Raw genomic sequence first — 22245 nt, 5'->3', positions numbered from 1 at the left:
CTGCTGCTTTGTCTTACCTCTGCTGCTTTTCTTGCTGCTTTTGACCGCTGCTGCTTTTGACCGCTGCTGCTTTTCTTGCTGCTTTTGACCGCTGCTGCTTTTCTTGCTGCTTTTGACCGCTGCTGCTTTTGACCGCTGCTGCTTTTCTTGCTGCTTTTGACCGCTGCTGCTTTTCTTGCTGCTTTTGACCACTGCTGCTTTTCTTGCTGCTTTTGACTGCTGCTTTGTTTGCAGCTTTGCTTTGCTTTGTTTTACCGCTGCTGCTTTGTCCTTGTTTTAGGTGCTGCTTTTGGTGCTATGCTTTCTGTTTTTGCTTTTCCTGTTTTTCTTTGCTTCTGCACCAAGGTTTTAATCACCATTAATTCACCAATTTTAATGTAGTGATTGAATAGTGGGGTTAGATCCCTCCCCACATTTGTTTATTTCTCCTGTTTTTGTTCTCATTAGTTACTTATTTAGTTTCTCTGCCTGTTTGCCTAATTTGTTATCTAATTTCTTTGGGTTTGATATTTTGATTGGGCAGAGGGTTCTTCTTTCAGTATTTGTCTTTATTTCTTTCATTTATGGTTGGTAGTTTGTTTAGTTTCTGATTTGTATATAAGTTTTGGATATTTCTGTTCGTTGAATTTTGTTGCGACCCCACTAATTTTCTTTTGTTTTCCTCTTTAGTTGCTGAGGTCCGGTGGTGGTGGTGGTGACCTGGTGGTGCCCCCCCTTCTCGTGTGCTGTGCCCCCCTGGGTTCTGGGTTTCCTCACCGAGTGTGTGCTGTGTGTGACTGTCACGTGTGTTTGGGTGTTTAGATTTTTGGTTGGGGATTCTCTGCATCAGTCAGTAGCCCACGCACCCCGGTAAGCCTCAGCTTTAATTTAGTTCCCCCCATTGATTTGTCCCTGTGTGAATGGTGTTTTTAGTGTTTTAAATCGATTGTTAAAATAAAGGATGCTTGTCTGAACGGAACCGTGTCTACTCTGCCTTGAGTAAAATGAACTGCGTGCCTTAAAGGTGAAATTGGTTTAAAACTAATTCCTGGGGCGAAACTCCCCAGGTGGCGTTGTTGGCAACAATATAGTTGAAGTGTACAATCTGACCAAAAACTCTTATATTCTCACCCCCGTCTCTCGCCACACCTGCAAACGGATATGTTAAATTTATACATTACATACGTAGCTAGCCTGTTGAAATTTTAGATTTATTTACATTTTAATTTTATGTTGTGACAACACTGTAGTTTATGTTTAAGGTTTGGGCAAAAAACACTTGGTTAAGGTTAGGAAAAGATCATGTTTTTTGTGGGGTTTTTTTATCATTTGGAAATTGATTTCACCTTGTATATATTATCTCTTTTATTGTAAATCTATCTTTTATGTTTTTATATTTTATTACTCTGTAAAGCACTTTGCCCCGTGTATGAAATGTGCTATACAAATGCATTGCCTTGCCTAAAATACCTGGTTATGTTGCAACAATGGAAATGTTACAGACATCTCCTTAAAAAATACCACTTTTGTCACCACAAACACAACTGCTCTCTGACAGTGGCCTGCCATGGGGCATCTGTATCCCCCAGGTCTCACACCATCCAAAGTCCTGTCTCCCTTCTAATGAGGATGTCTGCATGTAAGCTGAACAATGACTGCTTAGAAATGTTACCTGTGAACTATACAAATGTAAGGTATCTGTTGTTTGCGGAAACGTACATTAACAACATTTGTCATTATAAGCACGGTGGCATGCTGACATTAGAGCATTTGGCTTTACTTATGCTTGGAAAATATACAATATCAGCCTGCTGGTTAATCTTTTTCAGCAGCTACCAGAGTTATGGCTCAGGAGCAAGGGAAACTGATCACCTTTACCCTCTCAAAGTCAAGTTTTACCAGGGTGAACTCTTTGGATTCACTTAATTCAGGATGAGGACAAAAAATCGTGCCTTGTTTTTAGCAAATAAACAGGTCTATAAACTTGGTGGACTTTGTCCACCAAGTTTATAGACCTGTTACTCATAGGATGAGTTTATAGACCTTGTTACTCATAGGATGTACACTTTTTAAGAGGAATCTGAGTTTTTTTTTAAAGTGGCAACTGGGCTTGAGGTTTTTTGAAGACCTCAACAAGTCCAGTTGCCATTTTAAAAGAAACTTTGGATAACCACGATCTGGATGACTGAGAACCTACAAAGACGTCTTTTTCAGAGGGAGTAAGTAGTTCCCTTGCTGATGATTTTATTGCTATTCCTGTGTTTGGGTGCTGGATGGATTCTGGGGAGCCACAGTGGTGCTTAGAAAGTAATTCACACCATGTGTACTCTGGTGCTGCTGGAGCCTCGGGCTGAGAGTGATCAGGCTACAGGAGCTGTGAGAGTGGATGCTGTCTGCAGAGCTGAGCCACTGGGAATTGGTTCAGAAATGTTAAGATGGGGTCAAATAGATTATTTACTCCATGTTTGTCTTCAGATTTGTAATAAGTGTGACATTATTGCCCACTAGGTGGCTGTGTAAAACCTAAATGTCTGATTTCACTTGAGGAATTACAGGTGGAGGACATTATTTTCAGTGATTTCTGATGCAGATTAGAAAGCGGTTGGAAAACAGTAAACCAGATGTGCTGACTGCTCACACATGTGCATGTAGGAATTAAATGCTGCCACTAGTGGACACTGTTTACCACTGCTATGTGAGATATTTACAGCATCAAACAGCACTGCTTGGTGCTCACACTCTTTATCTCTTGTTTAAATGAAATTCCTGAGACATGGAATAATTGCAATATTTTTATTATTATTAAATCTGTGAAGTGTGTCAATAACATGAATATATCTTCAACATATTAAAGTGATTTAAAGATTTTAGATGTTGGGGTATGACAGGATAACAGAAATGTGAGTGAAAGAACAAAACTACTGATCCAAATAAAGATTAAAATCAATTTATCTTTATCATTAATGATCTTTGTAGTGTGGTGAGAGAGAACAAATTAGTTCTCCAAAGGCATCTCACATGCCTGTGACTACAGGCTGTTGTTTTTCTCATTGGGGGAAACAATTTTCTAAACCACCAGTCTGCTTTATTTGCTGGTTTCTAATTAAATAAAAAGTAACAAATCATTTATTTACTTGCACAAGGCTATAATGAGAGCTTCCTTGTGTTTCCCTCTTGGTTTGAGTAAGCTTGGATCCCAGTAATGGAGATAGATGGACTGGTTGTTAAAGAGACGATGGCGTGAAAATATATGGTTTTGTGTGAGCTGTATCTGCATTTGCATCCGTTTCTCTGTTTCTTCCCAATCTCCTCATTATGTTTTGTGTGTCTGTGTTTGTCCAGGAGATGAAACCAATGAGTTCTCCATTCATGCAACACAGTGACCATCAACACAGACATCATTATCTCACTAAACCTTTGTGTTTTCATCTTTGGACATGAAAGGCCTCAGCTGAAGCATTACTGAGATCCTTGAAAGCTCTCCTCAGTTTCGTGTTCAGTGTGGAGTTTGATCCTGAAACACTTTTTACGACTTCACTCCATGATTATAAAACCCACAATTATTATCAACAATTTCACTTTTGTCACAACAGAGAAGCTCTGAACTTGACTAAGATGAACATATGTGTTCTGATCCTGGGTTTGTGTTTGTAGTCTGTTGATTTTATTTTGGGGTTTTCTGTTCTGTGTTTTTCCTTGTTCCATGTATTCATCCACATTTGTTCTGTTTCCTGACTCTTTCTGTATATTATATCCTCATGTTTAACGGTGTACTTTCCTTCTTGCCTTTTCCCCTAGTAAGGTGGAAGGAGGAGAGGTCACGGTCTCAAAAGTGGTCAAATAGTTTGAGTGCAGCACATGTGCAGTGAATCAGTTGCCCGGTCTTATTGGTTAATTGCCTGGCAACTGCAGACCAGATTTTACTGCGCATGTGCTGTAGCCCACCTGTGTGATGTCATCTGAGACCTGACCTCTCCTCTTTCCACCCTCCCTGCCTTTCCCACCCTCTTTCAGTCACACCTGTCTTCTATGTTTCCTCAGTCTCGTTAGTCCTGTTCCCAGAGTCCTTCTTACACACCTGTGCTGTATTAGTCTTGTTTGCTCCACCCAAGTATACCCTTCCACACCTTTGCTGTCTGCCAGTCCTTGTGTTTCCCTCCTTTTGCCTGTGTCTGCCTACTCCAGCTGAGTCTTACTCTTGTGATTAGTTTTCTGTGTACACCTGTGTCTTTCCCTGTGTTAGTTCAACTGTGTTCATCCTTGTGTTCAAAGTGTTCATCCCTGCTCCGTTTCCTGACAAGGGCACATTCAATAGCACAACGGTTTGCACCGTTTGGAGACCGTTTGCCACAGTCTCCAAACTGAGCAACATGTTTCTGCAAAATCGTGTGCAACAGGCTTTGAGGTACAGTATGTTTTCTCCCATTTGGTCGGCATGTCAGAGGTCTAATCCACTCAGCAGCAACGAGTATATAAATAAATAGCTAGTAGGTCTCTACTTATAATATTTACATATTTTTATTTTTATATTTCACCCTTGCTTTGGTAATGTAAACATGTTTCTCATGCCAAAAAAGCCCTTTCAACTGAACCATATTAAAGCCGGCAGTATTAAAAGGCAGTGCACCTGTGTAACACAAGAGGGTGTTCAATGCACCACTATTTTTTGTTCAAGGAAACGTTTTGCTATGTTTGGTCTGGGCTTGTCTCTATCGTTCTGTATTGAATTTCTTCCACTGAGTTCATCCCTGTGTTCATTGTGACATTCTGGTTGATTTTCAGTTTAGGTTTTATTCTTTCTTTTGGACCTTCAGTTAATGCCTGTTTTGGAGGTGTTTTACCTGCATTTAGGCTCACTTTTTGTTAACCACCTGCCTGTTGTTCTGCATTTGGGTCCTCATGTAAACCAAAGTGTAATCATATGTGATCACTCTCCACTGAAACCATCATTGCTGGATTCTATCAGGTGTGTCACAGGCTCCAACTGCCACCTGTGGACGTGGATGAAATACAGAAGAGGGTGTTGTATCAGCATGACCTCAGTTTCCAGCCACATACTTTAAATCCAGCCAACTGAACAATTGATTCCTGGTAGAGTGTAAAATGATATGGAAGCAAAACATAAGATAGAATGAAATAAAAATGTAGAGTTATATTTGCATAAAATTAGTTTCCTTTTGTCCACACAAGAGTTTCTCTAAAACGCTGATTGCATCTCACTCTGACCTCTGCAGAGGTGTAGTACTGCTCTGGCTGCTCGTGTAACATTTTGTGTTTGGTTGATAATAGCAGGTGATGAAACTGGGATAATCAGACCACATTTCACCCCTGTGACACAGAGGGTTTATGACTACCTCAAGTGGCACATATGAATGTGGAGGAGATTGGAAGAAAGTTGAATAGAAATCAACACAATTCTGCATTGTGCGATTATGTTTTTGTTCTGATTTTTTTTCTTTTTGGTTCCTTGTTTTCATCTTTGAAGTGATCGCTGCATATCACTATAGGAAGAAAACCCTAGGAAATAGATGCATATAAAAGACGTGTAACATTTATTCCTAGTATAGTAGTATTTAATTGTTTGTCTCTAACACAGAAATCTGGGCATTTTAAGTGTTTATTGTTTTACAACATTTGATTTACAGTGATCATAACAACCACTGTGGCACTATATATTAATACAGTAATTTACAGCTGCAAGAGAAACACTGTGGTCATTTGGAAATATAAGAGCTGTCATGTCATAGCAGTGACACCATGTCCTGTGAGCTGCATCTAGACAGATATTAACCACATCACAATTCCACCTTTACAGCACAGAGGTCAGAGTGGTTTTGATGGTTGGATGGTAGATCTGTGCTACTGTCGGACTATGATGGTGTGCGAAACTATTTGAAGTAGCTAGTTGCAATCTGCAGTCATCACCACTAGATGCCACGTAATCCCCCTGAATATGCAAAAGGTTCCTTTAAATTTATATTTGGAAAAACCTTCTGTAGCTCACATTGAGTCAGGGCAAAAAAGTTGAGAATTAGATAAAAGGATTTTCAAATGATTCTGTATAAACTGATGGCATGAGTAATTACTGAATGTTACGTACTTGCTTTGTGTGAAGATAGAATATGCCAGACTCAGAATTAGATGGCAGAGTGAAAATGGCTTAAAATATCAGCCTGTTTCCTGTCTGCATCTAATGTTTTTTTCTCCTCTGGCAAATATAATATAATTTAGAAAGGAAATTCCAGAGGAAAGGTTTGTGACAAATTACTGGTATTTTTTGACGCTGAGATATGCAGGACCTAATGAATAAAAGTGCACCAAATCCTAGAAAATGTACTTAATCAATCAGTACTACTAGTGCCGGGTACTATTTGAGTGTCCAGTGTTCCCGCTCCTCACCGTTTTTGGCCCTCCATGTTAAGAAAAATGCTTCTAAGGTGATTTGGCTGAGCTCTCCTGCAAACACTGTTCTGTCTCCCTCGCGTGCGCGCACGTGCACATTGTGAGTTCAAACGCTCACGGACCACCCCTCGCGTTCAAACTTTCCTTCTTTGTTTCAGGTTGAGACCACACTAATGAACACATAATCAGTTGCAGTCACATATTAATGAGCGTGCAATTGCTTCGGGGGGCATTAATTAAAGCATTCATTGTTTTACCCCCTTTGGTCATTGTTGTACACACAGACAGTCAATTACACGCCCACACACACGCGCGCAAACACACAGAGTACATTGTTGCCTGAGCAGCTCCCCTACTTCTGCGTCAAGACACGCTCTCCATCTGTGTCCAGTGTGCGGATTAGAAGCTCGTTATCCTCTTAGCTCTAAATGGCCCCACGTTCCTGCACTTCGCTGTCCATCTCATCTGTTGTCTAAGACGCGGACCGGAGCGTGACACGAAAGCGAGGTTCATGCGTAAAAATGATCGTGCCCACCATTCAGTTGTTTTAGTCGTAGCGCATTACGCGCGAACTGTCGGGACAACCCTCTCCATCGTCTGTCAGCGCGCCTGTTGGGGGCACAGTGGCTGTCTGTCCGTCCGTTAATGTGTCCAACCCACTGATCTTTTGCAGACTGTAATCTTATCAGTGTCAAACCGGAGCTGCCCTTTCCTCTCGGGCAGTTTGTGCCTGTCCTCGAATGGCGTTTGCGCCAAAATCTGGCTAAAAAAAAGGATTTTTATTTCAGAAAACTTTTATTAACACGGAGGATACTTGTATTTACAGTTACAGACGCGTTTGACTGTGTGATAAAATGAACATTTGACCGTTTTGAACGTCCGACCAGAAGACATGGAATCTACATGTAAGGAAAGGAGTCTTTTATACTTACTTCTCTTTGCAGTATGCACAGCCGGCGTTTGCTTTGGTGCAAGACGATCAAATGTTCGGAGATCTGGTGAGTTCACTCTGACCTTTATGTCACATTTACTAATAACAACAATAATGATATTCCTTTATACTGAAACATTGTGGGTGAGGGCAGCATTTGTGTGTGCTCATCTTTCCATTTGTTTGATTAGACCAGCATCATAAAGCCAGCTTTAAAACTTTATCACGACACATTTGAATTGTTACATGAAACGTAATATTTTAGCATTAATTCACAATAATCTCAGTGACCATTTTTAACTTTTTAAACCCTTTAAGCTCTAGTTTATGTCGACAAAGGGTGGGAAATATGAGGTTTGATTATTGGAAAATGCCACATTTAACCTCACCTTCGTGTAATCTGTATTACACCACAATGCATAGAGCACAGATGTGATTATTCTATAACAAAAGCTACAGAGCAGCATGTTATGTTAAAAAAAAAACGTACGAAAAAGTCTCCCACTCCTCTTTCTGCAAGGTGCTTCTAGTCAATGAACAGAAGCACAAAACTGCATTTCAAGTGAAATCAGCAAAGCGAATTATTTTCCACAATAACTGTAATATAACACTTTAAAGTTTGAGGCAGGACTTTTGCACAGAGTAAAGAGACAGAAAATGGCAAAATGTGTGCTTTCTTTTTTCGGAAATTGTGTTGTTAATAACTGTCCATGCATTTTATACATTTTCCATAATATTTCAATAGCTGTCAGAGAGAAAGAGACAAATATTCAGCTTTACACAGCACACCCACTGACAAACTTGCCAATGTGGTTCTTTGGGCAGAAAATCCCTGGATGTTGATTTCGTCATCTCCACTGTGTCTCTCTCTTTCCCCTGTCTCTACCTTTCTTTGATATCCTGTCACCCTGAACGCTTTTTCCATTCCAGTTTCTTCCCTTTTCCCCCTCTTTCTCTCTCTCCATCACTTCCTTTTTCTCTTGCTGTCAGTCTCTTTGACTGTCTGTCGTATTTCTCCCTCACTCTTTCGGACCCAGAGGCTACAGCCGGCTGACTATTACCTCTGTCTGTCAGTACAGAAAGCTCGCCACGGTTGGGACTGCCATGCAGAGGACGGCTGTAGTTCTGTCTTTATGACTTCTAGTGACATTTGTACTTGTTTTTTTGTTTTTTCTGGAGGTCTTTCAGGCGTCGTTGTGAGGGAGGAGGGGGGATGTCAACAGGGCTCCATGTCCACATGAATCACATCAGCCTTTACACAACAAAGCTGGTAGTACTAGGAAAGAGTTAAGAGTGAATGACATCTCTTTCCCCCTAGGTGGTCTCACTTTTTCCAGATTTTGACAGCTTCCTCCCCGGTTAGAATAAGCTGCTGAATTATTTATAGAATTATTCAGTAGTTTTATTTTCTTACAGTTACTGTAACAAAGATCTAAACTTATGCCAGTGACTTGTTATGGCAATCTTTTAAATCAAACCCTCTCTGTCATGTCAATCAGTATACAAACAATAAGACAATGAAAATATAGATTCAGTTTTTATATATCATTCCCTAAGCCATACTGAAGAGCAGCATACAGCATGTGTCTTAGTGGTCATTCACTTTTGATGAGTCAGACCTTTTAAAGAGCAGCGCTTCTACACAGCTGACCTCTGAAAGTGAAGATATAGAATCAGAGCAATAGAGCAGGTGTTTGTTTTTGGCCAGAGTGGTATTAAATGTGTCTGAAGCACTAAAATCTCTACATAAATGAAAAGTTACTGCCTGAAACAGCTTTAAAGCTCCTGTCAACACCCCATAACAGATAAAACTGGAGGGGCACTCGGACAGCGCTGACCTCCTCCTTCATGTCAATGAAAAACACATGAAAGTGAAAAATACTTTGTGTTTCTGCTTTGTGATTCAGATCTGCTCCAAAATGTTCTGGGTCCTTCTTTGCCCCATGCTACATCCTTCCACTAAGTCTTGTGGAAATCAGGACAGCGGCTTTTTCATAATCTTGCTAACAAACTGAACAGAAAACATAACCTTCCCAGCTAGCAGGGAACATTGCCACAACATTGGCTAACTTTACCTACAAGTTACAATAATGTTTTAAAGAAAACATTTTAATCTAATGTTTAAAGAACGTTTTAAGGATGTTTCTCATTTAAAATAATGTTTCTTTAAAGTCAAATGCTGACTAATACATAACATTTTAACTGCAACATTCTGAGGATGTTTTGATGATATTATGATATTATGATGATGATATGAGGTGACAGATTATAATGTTTTTAATGTTACATGAGAGCAAAGAAAGACCATTTTCAAAGCAACATTCAGAACATGTGATTGAGGACTGAGGTTACAGAACTTTTTCTTTTGATAAATAAAAATGTAATGTAACTGATATGTTAACATTTTTTGATGTTTATTGAGAATGTTGCCCTAACTTTAGGAGGAATACCAATAGCAAACGGCTGAAAATGTTACTAAAACATTACATTGGTTGCATTGCATTAAGAACATTTTTAGAACCAAAAATTGCTAGCTGGGTTGGTGGAGGTGAAAAGGTTCAATATTTACATGTTTGAAGCTGAAACTGAACTGTGTGTTAAGATGTTGTAAGAGACATTTGGCCTAAAACTAGACCGATATCAGCTTATTGCAGATGCATTAATATCGGTCTATATGTCAACAAATAAGTGATATTGCTGTAGAGAATTGCCAAAAATATGTTTGAGGTAATGCAGAAAGAGTGTCTCCATTACATAGTTTGTCCTTCAGAGAGTGCTGGCTAGTTGATTTTAGTTTGAAAATGATTATCTGCCAAAATGTCATTTTTGGATTTGGGAGATCGTGGTAGTTTGCTAATGTGGTGTGTTGGGTAGATTTGGAAATGGCCTTTGTGTGTTTCTTTGTGTTGTGCATGAGATGCTGCAGCTGTTGCTTTATTCTTTTTCAAGAGAGCATTAAAGTGCTCAGTTTCCTCACACTGGGCTCTTGTGGCCTTTTTTCTGAACAGTTGTCTCCAGTATACATTGCAGAAATTTACACCTAGCCTCATCTGCTCCATTTGTATATGGAGTGGGCAATGACCTAAATGAAAATTAAACAAGAAAGCCTTCATCGATCAGCTGGCAATCGTTATCAGATGAGATTCCGTAAAAATATGCATTTGGGAGATCGGGATAAATGCTTTCTAGTCACCGATTGTGGGGAGAACTACTTATCTTTTTCCTTGTGTATTTCATACAACAAACAAACTTCAACTCCTGCAGCGAGTTGTGTTCTGTCTGCCCCACATCCACACTCTGACTGCCTGCGCACACATTGAATATTTCAGCTGTCTTTCTACACTTACTGTAGATTACTTAGACTTACTGAAGTAAGTCTGGAGTAAGTCTTCTGTATTGTTCTGTTGATTGAACATAAGTAGAAGCATGTTGTTGACAGAGTAGTAAACCAGCAAGATTGACTTTTTGTGATTCTTTGCTACCCTAGGTTACGATAAAAAACAAGATTGTGGCGCCTTTCTCACAGCAGACATTTTGACCTGTCATCGTAGGAAAAGCACAGGTGTTAGTAATGACACTAAAGATGGCGCTGTGCTATTGAAGTGCTCCAGTGAGAGTGACAGTGAGCGAGCGTGCGTGCAGGATACCTGGAACCTGAGATCGAAGCAGTTACATGGGTTTCAGCCGTCATAAATTGCATTATTTACACCTGTGCTTTTTCTATTGTGAAAAGTCAAAATGTCTTCTGTGAAAAAGGCCAATTAATCAGTCAAGTGGAGTTTCAGGGTCTTACTCTCGAGTGGAAGCCACAGTAACGATGGCAGCTGATATGTAGTGAAGATGTTTTCTTTTTTTTTTAAAAAGTTGAGCTGTTGATGTATAGATTAGTCTTTTTCTGACCCTTGTCACCAGAAGCTCATGATGGTAAGTATCGCTAGCAGGCCTGTGTGAATCCAAGCTGAGTGATTCTGGATTTTAATAAGAGACGCAGACTTAAATACATTCAGAGCTGTTGAGTTAAAATGGTCACAGAGTACTTGTTAATGGCATCTTACCAGTTAGTACAGAAGGTTATCACAATGTTTTAACATCAAACTTGCAGACAATTTATACTTTTTCCTCTTATGTATAAAAAATATGGAAAAATTGAAATAATTTTGTTTTCCAATTGTCCAAAGACCCAGTGGTAACAAAAATCTCTAATTATAGTTTAATAGTACAGGAAAAATATGTTTATGAAAATATTTTATGTGAGAAGTAGGCAAATGACTTTTTCACAATGTAAGTCTATGGGGAAAAGTCTTTTTGGGCCCAATCGCATCACATGACTGACCTGGGAGTTGTAATTCTCTCTTTGACTACCACGAGAAAATTGGCTGGGCGCTTTTGAGATGGGGGCCAGTTTACCCCAGTTCCCTTACACACACCCGCCACAATGTTATGATACAAAGCTCGTAAAAATCGTCAGCCACCTCCCCCTAAAAAAACGTTTAAGAACAGCATCTGTAGTTTCTACCTGAGGAGACACAGGAGCAGGGTCTAGCCTTGCCTGCCAAAAATAATCACTAGTTTCAGGGGTTCATGTCAAAATATTCAGGAGTCATATTTATATTTTCACTCCAGTCACTCTGAGTATTAAGATTTTACCCAGACTTTAGGTACACACGAGGCACCACTGTAATCTTCTGTATGTTGATGGACATAAAAATGACTTTTAAGAAGTCCCCTCTCTATCCGCTCTAATTCTGTGAGTTCAGCTCACCCACACGTTCGCCGGGCCGCTCCCCTGGGGAGATGTGGATGATCGCGGGAATTCGGCTGACATATTGAATTATCCGCTCAGACGGAAGAGCGGGGAAAAGGGTTCGAAAAAGCAGAAGAGATGTCGAGAGGATTCAGGAGGACATGAGAGAGGTCGGCATAGGAAGTAGAAGATGGGAGTCAAAAGACATAAAGAGGAGAGAAAAAAGAAAAGTGGAAAAGAGCAGCGCTGTAGCTACATGAGATTTCAATTTACAAAGGTCTGCTTTGCCATATTAACCTTTGTGATCCCAGTGTCAGTGAACACCAGGGAATTCTGTTATTTGGGCCATATCAGAATCTACTCTTAAATCACGGATAAATAAAGTCATAAATAATATAAATTCATAATACCTGCTTAGCTGTTATACAGCATCAAGGAGGTTCTTCATGCTCTGGATCAAACAGTCCTCTACTTTGTGTAAATGTAATGGCATTAAGTGCATGACTATAAGGCGAAGAGGGTCCTTGTCTTCTCCTGTTTCTCCATTAAAGCCATGTAATGAATATACAAGAGGTCATCAGGGCTGTTTATGATCTATAGCTCCAGATCTCTTTCTCTTTCTTTCTTCTATAAGAGGCTTTTCAGTCCACACTTGGATGCTGGAGGTGCAATCACAATCTTTTGAAGTGTCACAGAAGCACCCAGAATTTAATAACAGACCACAAAAATAATGATATTTGATGTCAGTCAGTTGATATTAGAGGTCCACTGAGCTGCAGATAATGCTGTTTTAAATGGGCCTTTTTTACTCATCAAAAAGATTATAATGTGAAACACAGCATAGGTTCAGTTCATATTATCATTGGCTGTGTGGAAAAATGTTGCAGCAGACTTGCTTTTGTTCAGACTCATGGAACTACTCCGTTTATATACAAGCATCAGTTTCTTTAATTATTCTGATAATAAAATTAGTTTTCAATTTATACTGTCTAAATCTCTCTACTTAAATACTTTATCTATAAAAATAATCTTCACAGAAGATTTAAAAAATTCTATTTGAAATTCTATTTTTTTTTTAATTTTAATTTTTTGAATTAAATCTACATTGAGACTTTGTTGCCCACTCAGTAGCATCAGAAAACACTGATGTACTTGCAGCGATGAATGTTAGCAAGCAGCTACATATTTAGATGTACAGCATATTCAGAGTAACATCAAGTCAAGTCAATTTTATTTATAGAGCCCATTATCACAAAACATGGTTTGCCTCAGAGGGCTTTACAGCGTACGACATCCCTCTGCCCTTAGACCCTCACATCTCCTGAGGAAAAACTCCTTAAAAAGAAGCCCTGTAACGGGGGAAAAAAATAGAGAAAGAAACCTCAGGAAGAGCGGCAGAGGATGATGAGGGATCAGCCATTTTTGCTCAGTTTTTGGGTCCACCAACACTTGAATGAAATAACTGGCTTCACTGTGCTCACCAGCCAAAGTGGGTAACTTTATGGGTCTGTTGTTTGGGTTTTTCCTTCTGCCTGCTGCTGCTAAGAATCTGCACTGATGACAGCTTTGAAAGTGATCCAACAATAAAGTAACAGGCCATATACAATAAATCTAACATTAATTGTATCTGGTTCAATAAGTCATTGCAGCCTATAGATTATAGTTGCCTACACATACGCTTTATCCCTCGTGATTCATCTGTTCCCCTTACTGATTATGTCTGTGTGTGTGTTTGTGTGAACCAGATCGCCTGAGTCCTCCTTTAGACATCCAGCTGGAGACAGTCAACTGCACCGCCTTTAGTGTGCGATGGAAGATGCCCCGGCGACACGTCAGCACCATCACTGGATACAAGGTATTCACAGACTGTGATTTTGATTTGATTTGATTTTGATTTATTTTGAACATAGAAAAAAAGGAAACAGAGAAATCATTATACAAAAGCAGACAAACAAAAAAGAAAGTAATGTTTACAGACAATGAAAGTCATAAAGCAAAAGAAATGGTCAAACACATGATGACTTGGTTTACATATTCAGAAAGACATTAAAAGAAGTAAAAATTTAATCCCACCCCTTCCTCATAAATCATTGAATATTAATGAATCATCCTCCTGATTCATTTAAACCTATCCTGTAATTAATTAAATATATACATACACCCACATAGAAAGTGAATGTAATGAATTTTTGCACTTGTAGCTTCAAACCTCCACACAGTCATTTAAATTATGATAAAACTATTGAACAGGAGAAAATGTAGAGTGATTTCTGATCCAGACCCTGCTTTGCTTTGTTTAGTACTGAAATGCATCCTGGCCGTTTATTTTGTACATGGTTAATGTGTGAGCACATTAAACAATTCCATTAAATAATAACAGGTGAACTCTAATAAGGGTTCCAAAACAGTTCTCCCTGATGAGTTAAGGTTCTACTTAGAACTATTTTTGTCTCTGAAGAACCCTTTTTTGAAGACTGAGTTCTTCAAAAAAAAGCTCCTCACCCTTAAATATGTTATATGTATGTTAAATATGTTAACTCATGCTTCAAATAGTTTTTAAAATGTAGGTGTATCCACTTAATCAGTTTATTTCATTTATGTTCTCACAAAGCTGATATCTTTAACATCACTTCATGCCACACTATTCCACATGGTCTGCCAAAATAGTTTATTTTTTGTTTTATTTTTTTTCTGGGTACCAAGTACTTTCTGATTTTTCGGTTCCCAAACTTACATCAGCATTGAACTAGTAGGCTGTAGAAGTTGTGATTTCAATGAATCTCTTCCCTGTAAAAATATGACCATCAGTGTTGTGGATAGTGCTGGACCCCATAAGCTGCGGCCGTTAAGAAGCTTCGTGACCGCCTTTTGGCCGCAGGCTAACTGGTGAGAGTAAAACCATGAGCAGTGGGAGAGAGACCTATGGGTAATGTAGTTAATTTCCATCAATCCAAAAAGCCCTACATAATTAAAGTTAGAACCTTTATTCCTAAGATTGTAAAAATACCTTCTGTATAATTTTCATTTCAGTGTGACAGCTACATTTGTGATTGAAAAATATTTGGGATGACAAGCTGTTGGCTGTTAACAGACAGTCACCAACAAGACCTTTCAACTACATATGCAATGAGTTGCATCTTATAAGAACACATTTTTTTCCATTTCTATTATTTGACATACAGTTCATCTTAGTCCTGGTGAGATGCTCCACACCAACCCAATCACCAGAATAAATGTTATCATTGTACACTTCTGCAAACCATAGATCTGTAACATTTGTTTGTTATTATGTAGCGGATATGTCGAATCTTACAACAGCGCTGTGGTTAATGTGTGGTTATGTTTAGGCACAAAAAAACACTTGGTTATAGTTAAGAAAAGATGTTTTGGCCTGAAATACCTGGTTTTGGTGGCACAGTTCACAGCTGGACGTGCTGCTAATTTCCTGCTAAAAAACAACCGATTTTGTTGTTTGTAAGTCTCAAACAGCTGTCTACAGTTTGGCAGCTGGCGAGGTGTCATGCTATTCACCATCCCCTTCACCTCCAGATGACCAAGTCAGCTCATATATGTAATCAGAACTATGTCACATCAGAAACAGTGACTCAAATACTTTTTTTGCCAAAATTATCTCCACACAGCAGCTTCCCTAAAATAATCATCTACTTCACCACTGCTCACATACACTTAATTTCCATTTTCTATATATTATTAATGCATACCCACCATTACCATCCTATCTGTATCTGTATTTTGTATTAAAACATGCAGGGTGACGTATCTGTGGTTTGCAGACACAAACAACGTTAACATTTTCTTCTGGCTGCTTGGCTGTCCACACAGTTTAAATCGGGTTTTGCCAGCAGCCGTTTCAGTGTGATGGCTTTCTTGCTGGTCACCACCCACCAAAATTTAAAGAATTGTTGAGGCAACACTTGCAATACAGAGAGTGAAAAAATGTTCAAAACGGAGTGAAAAAGAAACTATTTAGCTTTAAAAACAGCAGGCTAAAAGACATACCCCATCATATTCCTTTCCAGAACTGTTTCCAAATGCATAGAAAGGTTTCCGACCTGGCAAACATAAAAAAAACCAACTTCTCAGATGTGTCATAAATCAAATGTCCTCTCTTTTTTCACGAACAAATTCCCATTTCCCTCCCCACATTTTGTTCCTGCTTTCAAAGTGCCTGTCAAATCCACTGTCCAGCAAGATGGCCTTGAGGGCTAGATTGATATTTCAAAAATTCTGGTGTTTTTATGGAACCCCTTCACTGCCGAATTTATGCTTTTCGAGGGGCAATATAGCTCTGTGAGATGTGGTCACAAAGCATTATTTCTTGTCTTGTCAATAAATGTTTGCTCCACTCTGTGCTTCGAGTGCTGAAGTGGGATTTACTTTTGCTGCTGGAAACATAATGAACATAAGTTTAGTGATATGCATAAGCAGATTTGTACTCTGAATATTGAAGTTGCAGAATGGACTGAAAGCTGAATTGAAGGAGTCTGTCATGACTTTTAAGTGTCCATCCAAGTGTCCATTTGTATTTTCAGTGTTTTTCTGTTTTTTGATGAGATGTAATGTCTTACCGGAGCCCAGTTACCTCACTTAATTCCTCTCTCTTGTGTTTGTTTTGAATCAACCATTAACAAAGTGTGGATCAGTACGAGTGTATGTGTGTGCTCTGCTTTTGACCATATGTCTGCACTAAGAGGATTAGTCAGCTACCTAGCTTCCCCACGACTCACAGATAAACATGTGCATTCATTTGTCCAATCACTTTGGAAGTTCATAAATAATCCCATTTCTTCCTAATTATGTCATGTTAACATTGTCACAGCCATGACTTGACGATGTATGAGCTGAAGGGTTAAAAAATGTTCTTTAATCCGACATAGCAAATCTATGAATGCCTGCTAAACCCAACACTGCTGATTTTGACTTTTAATGAAACAGTAAGAATCTGAGACATTTTCATAAGTTGTTTGTTTGTGTCTTTTTCTTTGACCGTGCGTGGATGTGTTTCAGGTCTTCTACACAGAGGTGAGAAGTGGTCGTCCAATGGGAACAGCATCTTTGGTGGAGGTGCCTCTCAGCTTGGACATGCTGACCACTGTGAGTTCACAGACTTTTCAACTTTGCTGATTTGTGTTTGAAATTATTATTATTGTTATTGTTACTTTTTTTACAATAAGATTACAGATATAGAAACATTGGAGCCTTAACCTTTTATTTGGTGACAATGACCATTAAATCCATTATCATCAACTCGCACAGGAAAATCTTTTCCCACTTTCTATACAAAATGTAAAACAACATCACTCACATGATCTTGATTGTTATTGTTTTGGATAGCAATTAAAATTATGTCCACGCTGTGATACACTCAAACATTTATAAATACCTCTGCTCTCATTTTCTCAAAAGGGGCAATTTGATGGACAAGCAAGCTTTGTGAGTATCATTTAGCTTTCCTTTACTGAATTAGACCATGTCACTGCTTTCTAACACCCTTTACATTTATGTCTGATTTATACTTTACACTCAAAAATCTACAAGAAAATCAATAATTCAGTCTTCTCCTTCTTTTCTCCCACCATCTTTCCTTCTCTTTGTTCTTTATTTTCCCCTTTCTTTCTCTTGTTTACATCACCATATCTATGTGTATCTTTACCCCCAAACATCCATATGTTGTCCTCCAGGATGTGGACATTGGTAACCTTAAGATGAACACCAAGTACAGAGTCACAGTTGGAGCGTACGGTTGGGCAGGGGAGGGCAGACCCAGCATGCCCAGAGACATCAGCACTGCCCCACATGGTCAGAGCATGTGAATAATGGGAATCCATTTTATAGCTGGTGCTATTATTTCTACTGTAGCATTGTTAATATCTACCACTGAATTCAATTTCTTTCTGTGCCATTAGACACATGCATGCCCCCGTCGCCCCCCACTCAGCCCGTTGTCATGGCTGTATCTGACACAGAGCTGGCGTTGTCATGGCAGCAAGGAGAGAGTGAGGGTAGCGCACCTGTCCTTCACTTCCTGGTGGCTTACATCAGGTCAGTCACTGGGGGACAAGCCCAAAGACAGCAATTAATGAAACTTTGAATGTCTATCAAACTGGCCGTTTGTGACATCACCAGCACAGTGTTGCTGCTGACGCACATTTACAGGTTTATACAATTTCACTTAATTACACACAGGTCACACACCATCAAACCAGCTCATATTACCAGGTAAAGTGTTGCCTCCGGTGGCCACGTCATTGTGGCAAAGAACAGGCCTGAGTAAAAAGCCTTTTTTCATCATCCTTCTTTAACCACAGTGACCGCTTGATGGGTCCATCATTACATATGCTTGTGTAGGGCTAAGCATCAATCAATTCCAAGTTATAGTCGGCATGCAGAGGTGTCTAAAAATACCACATTTGGTAAAAAAAATAGACCAATAGAGATTGAGGATGCTTTCACTTAGGTCAGTTTGCCTGGTTTGTTTGGTTCATTTGGGCTGGTATGAAGCTGCCAATCAAATTGTGCACACAAAACAACCAAACCAAGACTGTATGAAAATGTCAGCCTCGGTCTGCTCCAAAGCAGACTGTGCTGCGGTTGTGGTGTGAAAGCAAACCTATTTGTACAGATCATTTTTTAACCATCACAGTGTTGTAGTCAAGACCACCTAAATGGAGACCAAATCATGACCAAGACCTTGAGGGCTTAAGACCGAGTCGACCAGTGCGAGTCACACACTGCATCACACTCTCATGATAAAATGTTGAACATGTAAGCCATATGCAGACCAAGACAAGACTGGTTAAATATGCTGTTGAATCCAAACCTTCAAAAAGTGGTCTTAAAACTGATCTAGAGTACCACAAACCATGGTAACGTGCATGCACATCAGTGTAGGTATTTTCCCTGATTAACAGGTCAAAAACTATTTAAACTGCAGTGCTTGTATTCGACGCTGCATATTTTGTAAGTTCATTATATAAAAGTGTGTGACATCGGCCCACAGTAATTAACCCCAAAACTGGACTGTACGAGAAACCTGTTAGTCAGTATTCACAACATGCGGGTGACATCAGAAGCATTAAAGTGCTCTATCAACTTTTGTCAGTAAGAATTATATTTCCCCCACGTTGGTCCTGTTGATACAAGATTAGCAAAACTGTCCAATCAACAAGTTCCCCTTCAGTCCGGATAACTTACTCCTCTTGGTTTGCTTGTAAAAAGTCAGTGTGCACAGGAACCAGACCAGAACTAAAATGCAATATGGTATCATTTTTTTATCCTCAGCCCAGACCAAATGAACCTCTTATATAATGGTGCACCCACTTAAATACTGGTATCTTAAAGCAATGGTGTGAGATGTTTGGAAATACTTACAGTATTCACTTTGTTGTTTCCTGCTCCTTCCAGTCTCTATGCTCAGCTAAGCTCTGCAGGTGGTATCGATCTTCTGCCCTAACTCTCAGCAAGAAAGCAAATAAAGTGTATTTGCTGCCCAAATTAAACCCTGCACATCTACTCATCATCGCACTACTATGATACAAAATACACAGCTCTGTCTCACAGTGGATATTGTGAGGTCTGTGCTGGTCTGTTTAATGTAACCATTTGTGTTTTTGACATGGCTAACCATAATGGGACGTGTACAAAAAAAGAATTTCATTCTCTGTCTAGTTGTGTCAAGCCACACACACACACACACACACCCACACACACACACACTCACACACACACACACACACACACACACACACACACACACACACACACACACACACACACACACACACACACAAAGAACCTCCCATGTCTGGACGAGTCCTCAGGCTAGAATGTCGAGGAGGTCAGAAATCATTTGCTTGCAGTCCTGCTGATTTGCTAGACACAAATAAAAAAAAGCAGATATGAATTAAAAATGCCTCCTTAAGAATTATTTAAAGAAAATACGAAATAAAGTTGTAAAGATATACAAGGAAACAAGCTTAAGCAACACAACAGTGTTTGCCCTTCGTGGTGGAGAGTTAACACCCTGCGACTGAACAAAGAGAGAGACAAAGAGAAAGAGACAGAGGCAGACAAACTGTCACTTACTGTGACAGAGGAGACATGAATCAGTGTCTGTTTTTGCATGCAGGCACATTTTCCACACAAAAGGGCCATCTCAGAGGCAAATATGTCTCCCCTTACATCAAAGCATGGCTTGCTGAAGAGAGACATTGATTGGTGGTGAAGATGACTCTATTCAACAGATAGTTGTGGCCCCAGGCGCTCAGAAACAGCACACAAAAATGGCAGCTGGAGATGGAAGCTGGAGATGATAGGCAAAAAAAAAAAAGTTCAGAAGTTCATCATATTGTTTTTTGCTCGACTTTTCAAAACAACGCTGTGATTAAAGCAGAAAATAACGCTTTAAGACTTAAAGAGCCTCAAAAATAGTAACATGAAAACATTTAAAGAAACAAACATCTCAATCAATTGCTCATTTTGTTTTGTTTTGAAAAGTTATTCAGCATTTGTGTGACATTGACTCACAGTCTCTAGTAATTGCGTTCTTTGCAATCATTTTTTGTTACATTATCAGGGACACACGACAGCAGGAGGAAAACAATGAAGTGAATGATCACATCAGAATTTTAAACAAAAAACATTTTAAAAAATCATTATCATCATCCTCTTTGAAAACAGAAAAAGAAAAACACTCATGTTTTGTGTGTAAAAATGTATTAAAACATACAATGTGAAGTATCTGTGGTTTGCAGACACAAACAATGCCGGCATATTCTTCTGGCTGCTCGGCTGTCCACACAATTTAAACCAGGTTTTGCTATCGGCATTTGGTGTGATGGCTTTCTTGCTGGTTACCAGCCATCAAAATTCAAAGAACTGTATAAATCATGTTAGTAATTGAAATATCAGAAGAAAAAAGAAGATCTTTTTGTGTGTCTTGTCTTTCACAGGCCAGAAATGGACACGGAGTGGACATATATCCGTGAGCCTATCGAGACCAACTCCATGGTTTTGAAGGGGTTACTACCGGAAACAGAGTACCAGTTTGTTGTCAGGGCGGCCAACATGCACGGAGTCAGCCCACCCAGCAACATCAACAACCCCGTGCGCACTCTCGGTAGGGCTGAAAGTTGATTTCTGAGCCGACAGGCTGTGATGTGACAGCCAGGAAGGCTTTGCTCCCTTGTTAGTCTGGTTTCAACCACATTTCAAAACAAAGTCAGTTTCAGTTTAGTTTCAACAATACCCACACCCACACAGAACTAAACAGACTATGCTTTTTTTTGCATCACCAAACTTATCCTCACAATAACACATTTATCATGTTTAACCACAATGTAGAAATCCCAACATTACTGTGGAGACATTCAAAGTTTTCTCCCAGCACTGTAAAGCAATGATAAGGTTTTTTAAAGTTTCTTTAAATTACGGCGAAGGCATCGTTAACGTCACACTAACAACGACACTCCTGGGTAGACAACTGGTAGTTGATTGCAATTGCGGAGATATAAAAAAATGAAAAAACTTGTTGATTTCTGTATTATTTTAAGCCGTAACTGTAACATTTAAAGAGATACACACAGTGGTTTGACCTATCTGACATTTTACTCCTGTGCTTTTTTATATATACTGTGTTTCTTTGCTAATGTCTTTGATAAACCAAATCTGCTGGAAGAGGAAGCTAAGCATTGTACTGCTGTGGACAGGGCAAAAACAGGGGGAAATGTATTTTATTTTACAAACTAACCAATCAAGGCAGTGGCAGACCAGACACTCCTGTGCTCTGCAAAGTAAATTACCGTTTTTGTCACCAAGATAAAGCAGGGAAAATGTTCTGAATATGACTTACACTCTAAATTCTGATTCTTTTTGGTAGACATTTGTGACTAAAACTTATCAATTGAGGCATTGTTTTCTCAGCGCTGTTTGATTTTATGTACGTGTTGTGGGAGTTTTCTACCCGGAAGTTATTGTAAAAAAAACAGCATTCGGTGTATTGAGAGCAACAACATGTAAAGTTAACCGTTCTGCATAATGTTCTAACTTTATTTTATCATCATATTTAACCTCTCCACTCCTACTAGATCCTTTTCTGTTTTTGTAATGAAAATCTGACATTAGCTTTTTGGTTCAGAGATGAAGCATATTTTTGCCGTCTCATCACATG

The 22245-nt window shown here is 39.3% G+C and overlaps 1 protein-coding gene across 1 annotated transcript in view; it reads left to right on the top strand.

Annotated features, from left to right (window-relative positions):
• The first annotated feature begins 7243 nt into the window (after positions 1-7243).
• The window catches only part of LOC121944905 (pikachurin), a 29336-nt gene continuing 14334 nt past the window's right edge, over positions 7244-22245 (top strand). Inside the window, exons 1-7 of the mRNA XM_042488855.1 lie at positions 7244-7379; positions 13802-13911; positions 17085-17171; positions 17484-17510; positions 17759-17876; positions 17984-18119; positions 21029-21195. Of these exons, the coding sequence (XP_042344789.1) occupies positions 7274-7379; positions 13802-13911; positions 17085-17171; positions 17484-17510; positions 17759-17876; positions 17984-18119; positions 21029-21195 (751 nt within the window). The 5' untranslated portion in view covers positions 7244-7273. The remainder of the gene's footprint in view (positions 7380-13801; positions 13912-17084; positions 17172-17483; positions 17511-17758; positions 17877-17983; positions 18120-21028; positions 21196-22245) is intronic.

Source organism: Plectropomus leopardus, chromosome 6, assembly GCF_008729295.1.
Source record: "Plectropomus leopardus isolate mb chromosome 6, YSFRI_Pleo_2.0, whole genome shotgun sequence".
Classification (NCBI taxonomy): domain Eukaryota; kingdom Metazoa; phylum Chordata; class Actinopteri; order Perciformes; family Serranidae; genus Plectropomus; species Plectropomus leopardus.
This window is presented reverse-complemented; position numbering and strand designations above follow the sequence as displayed.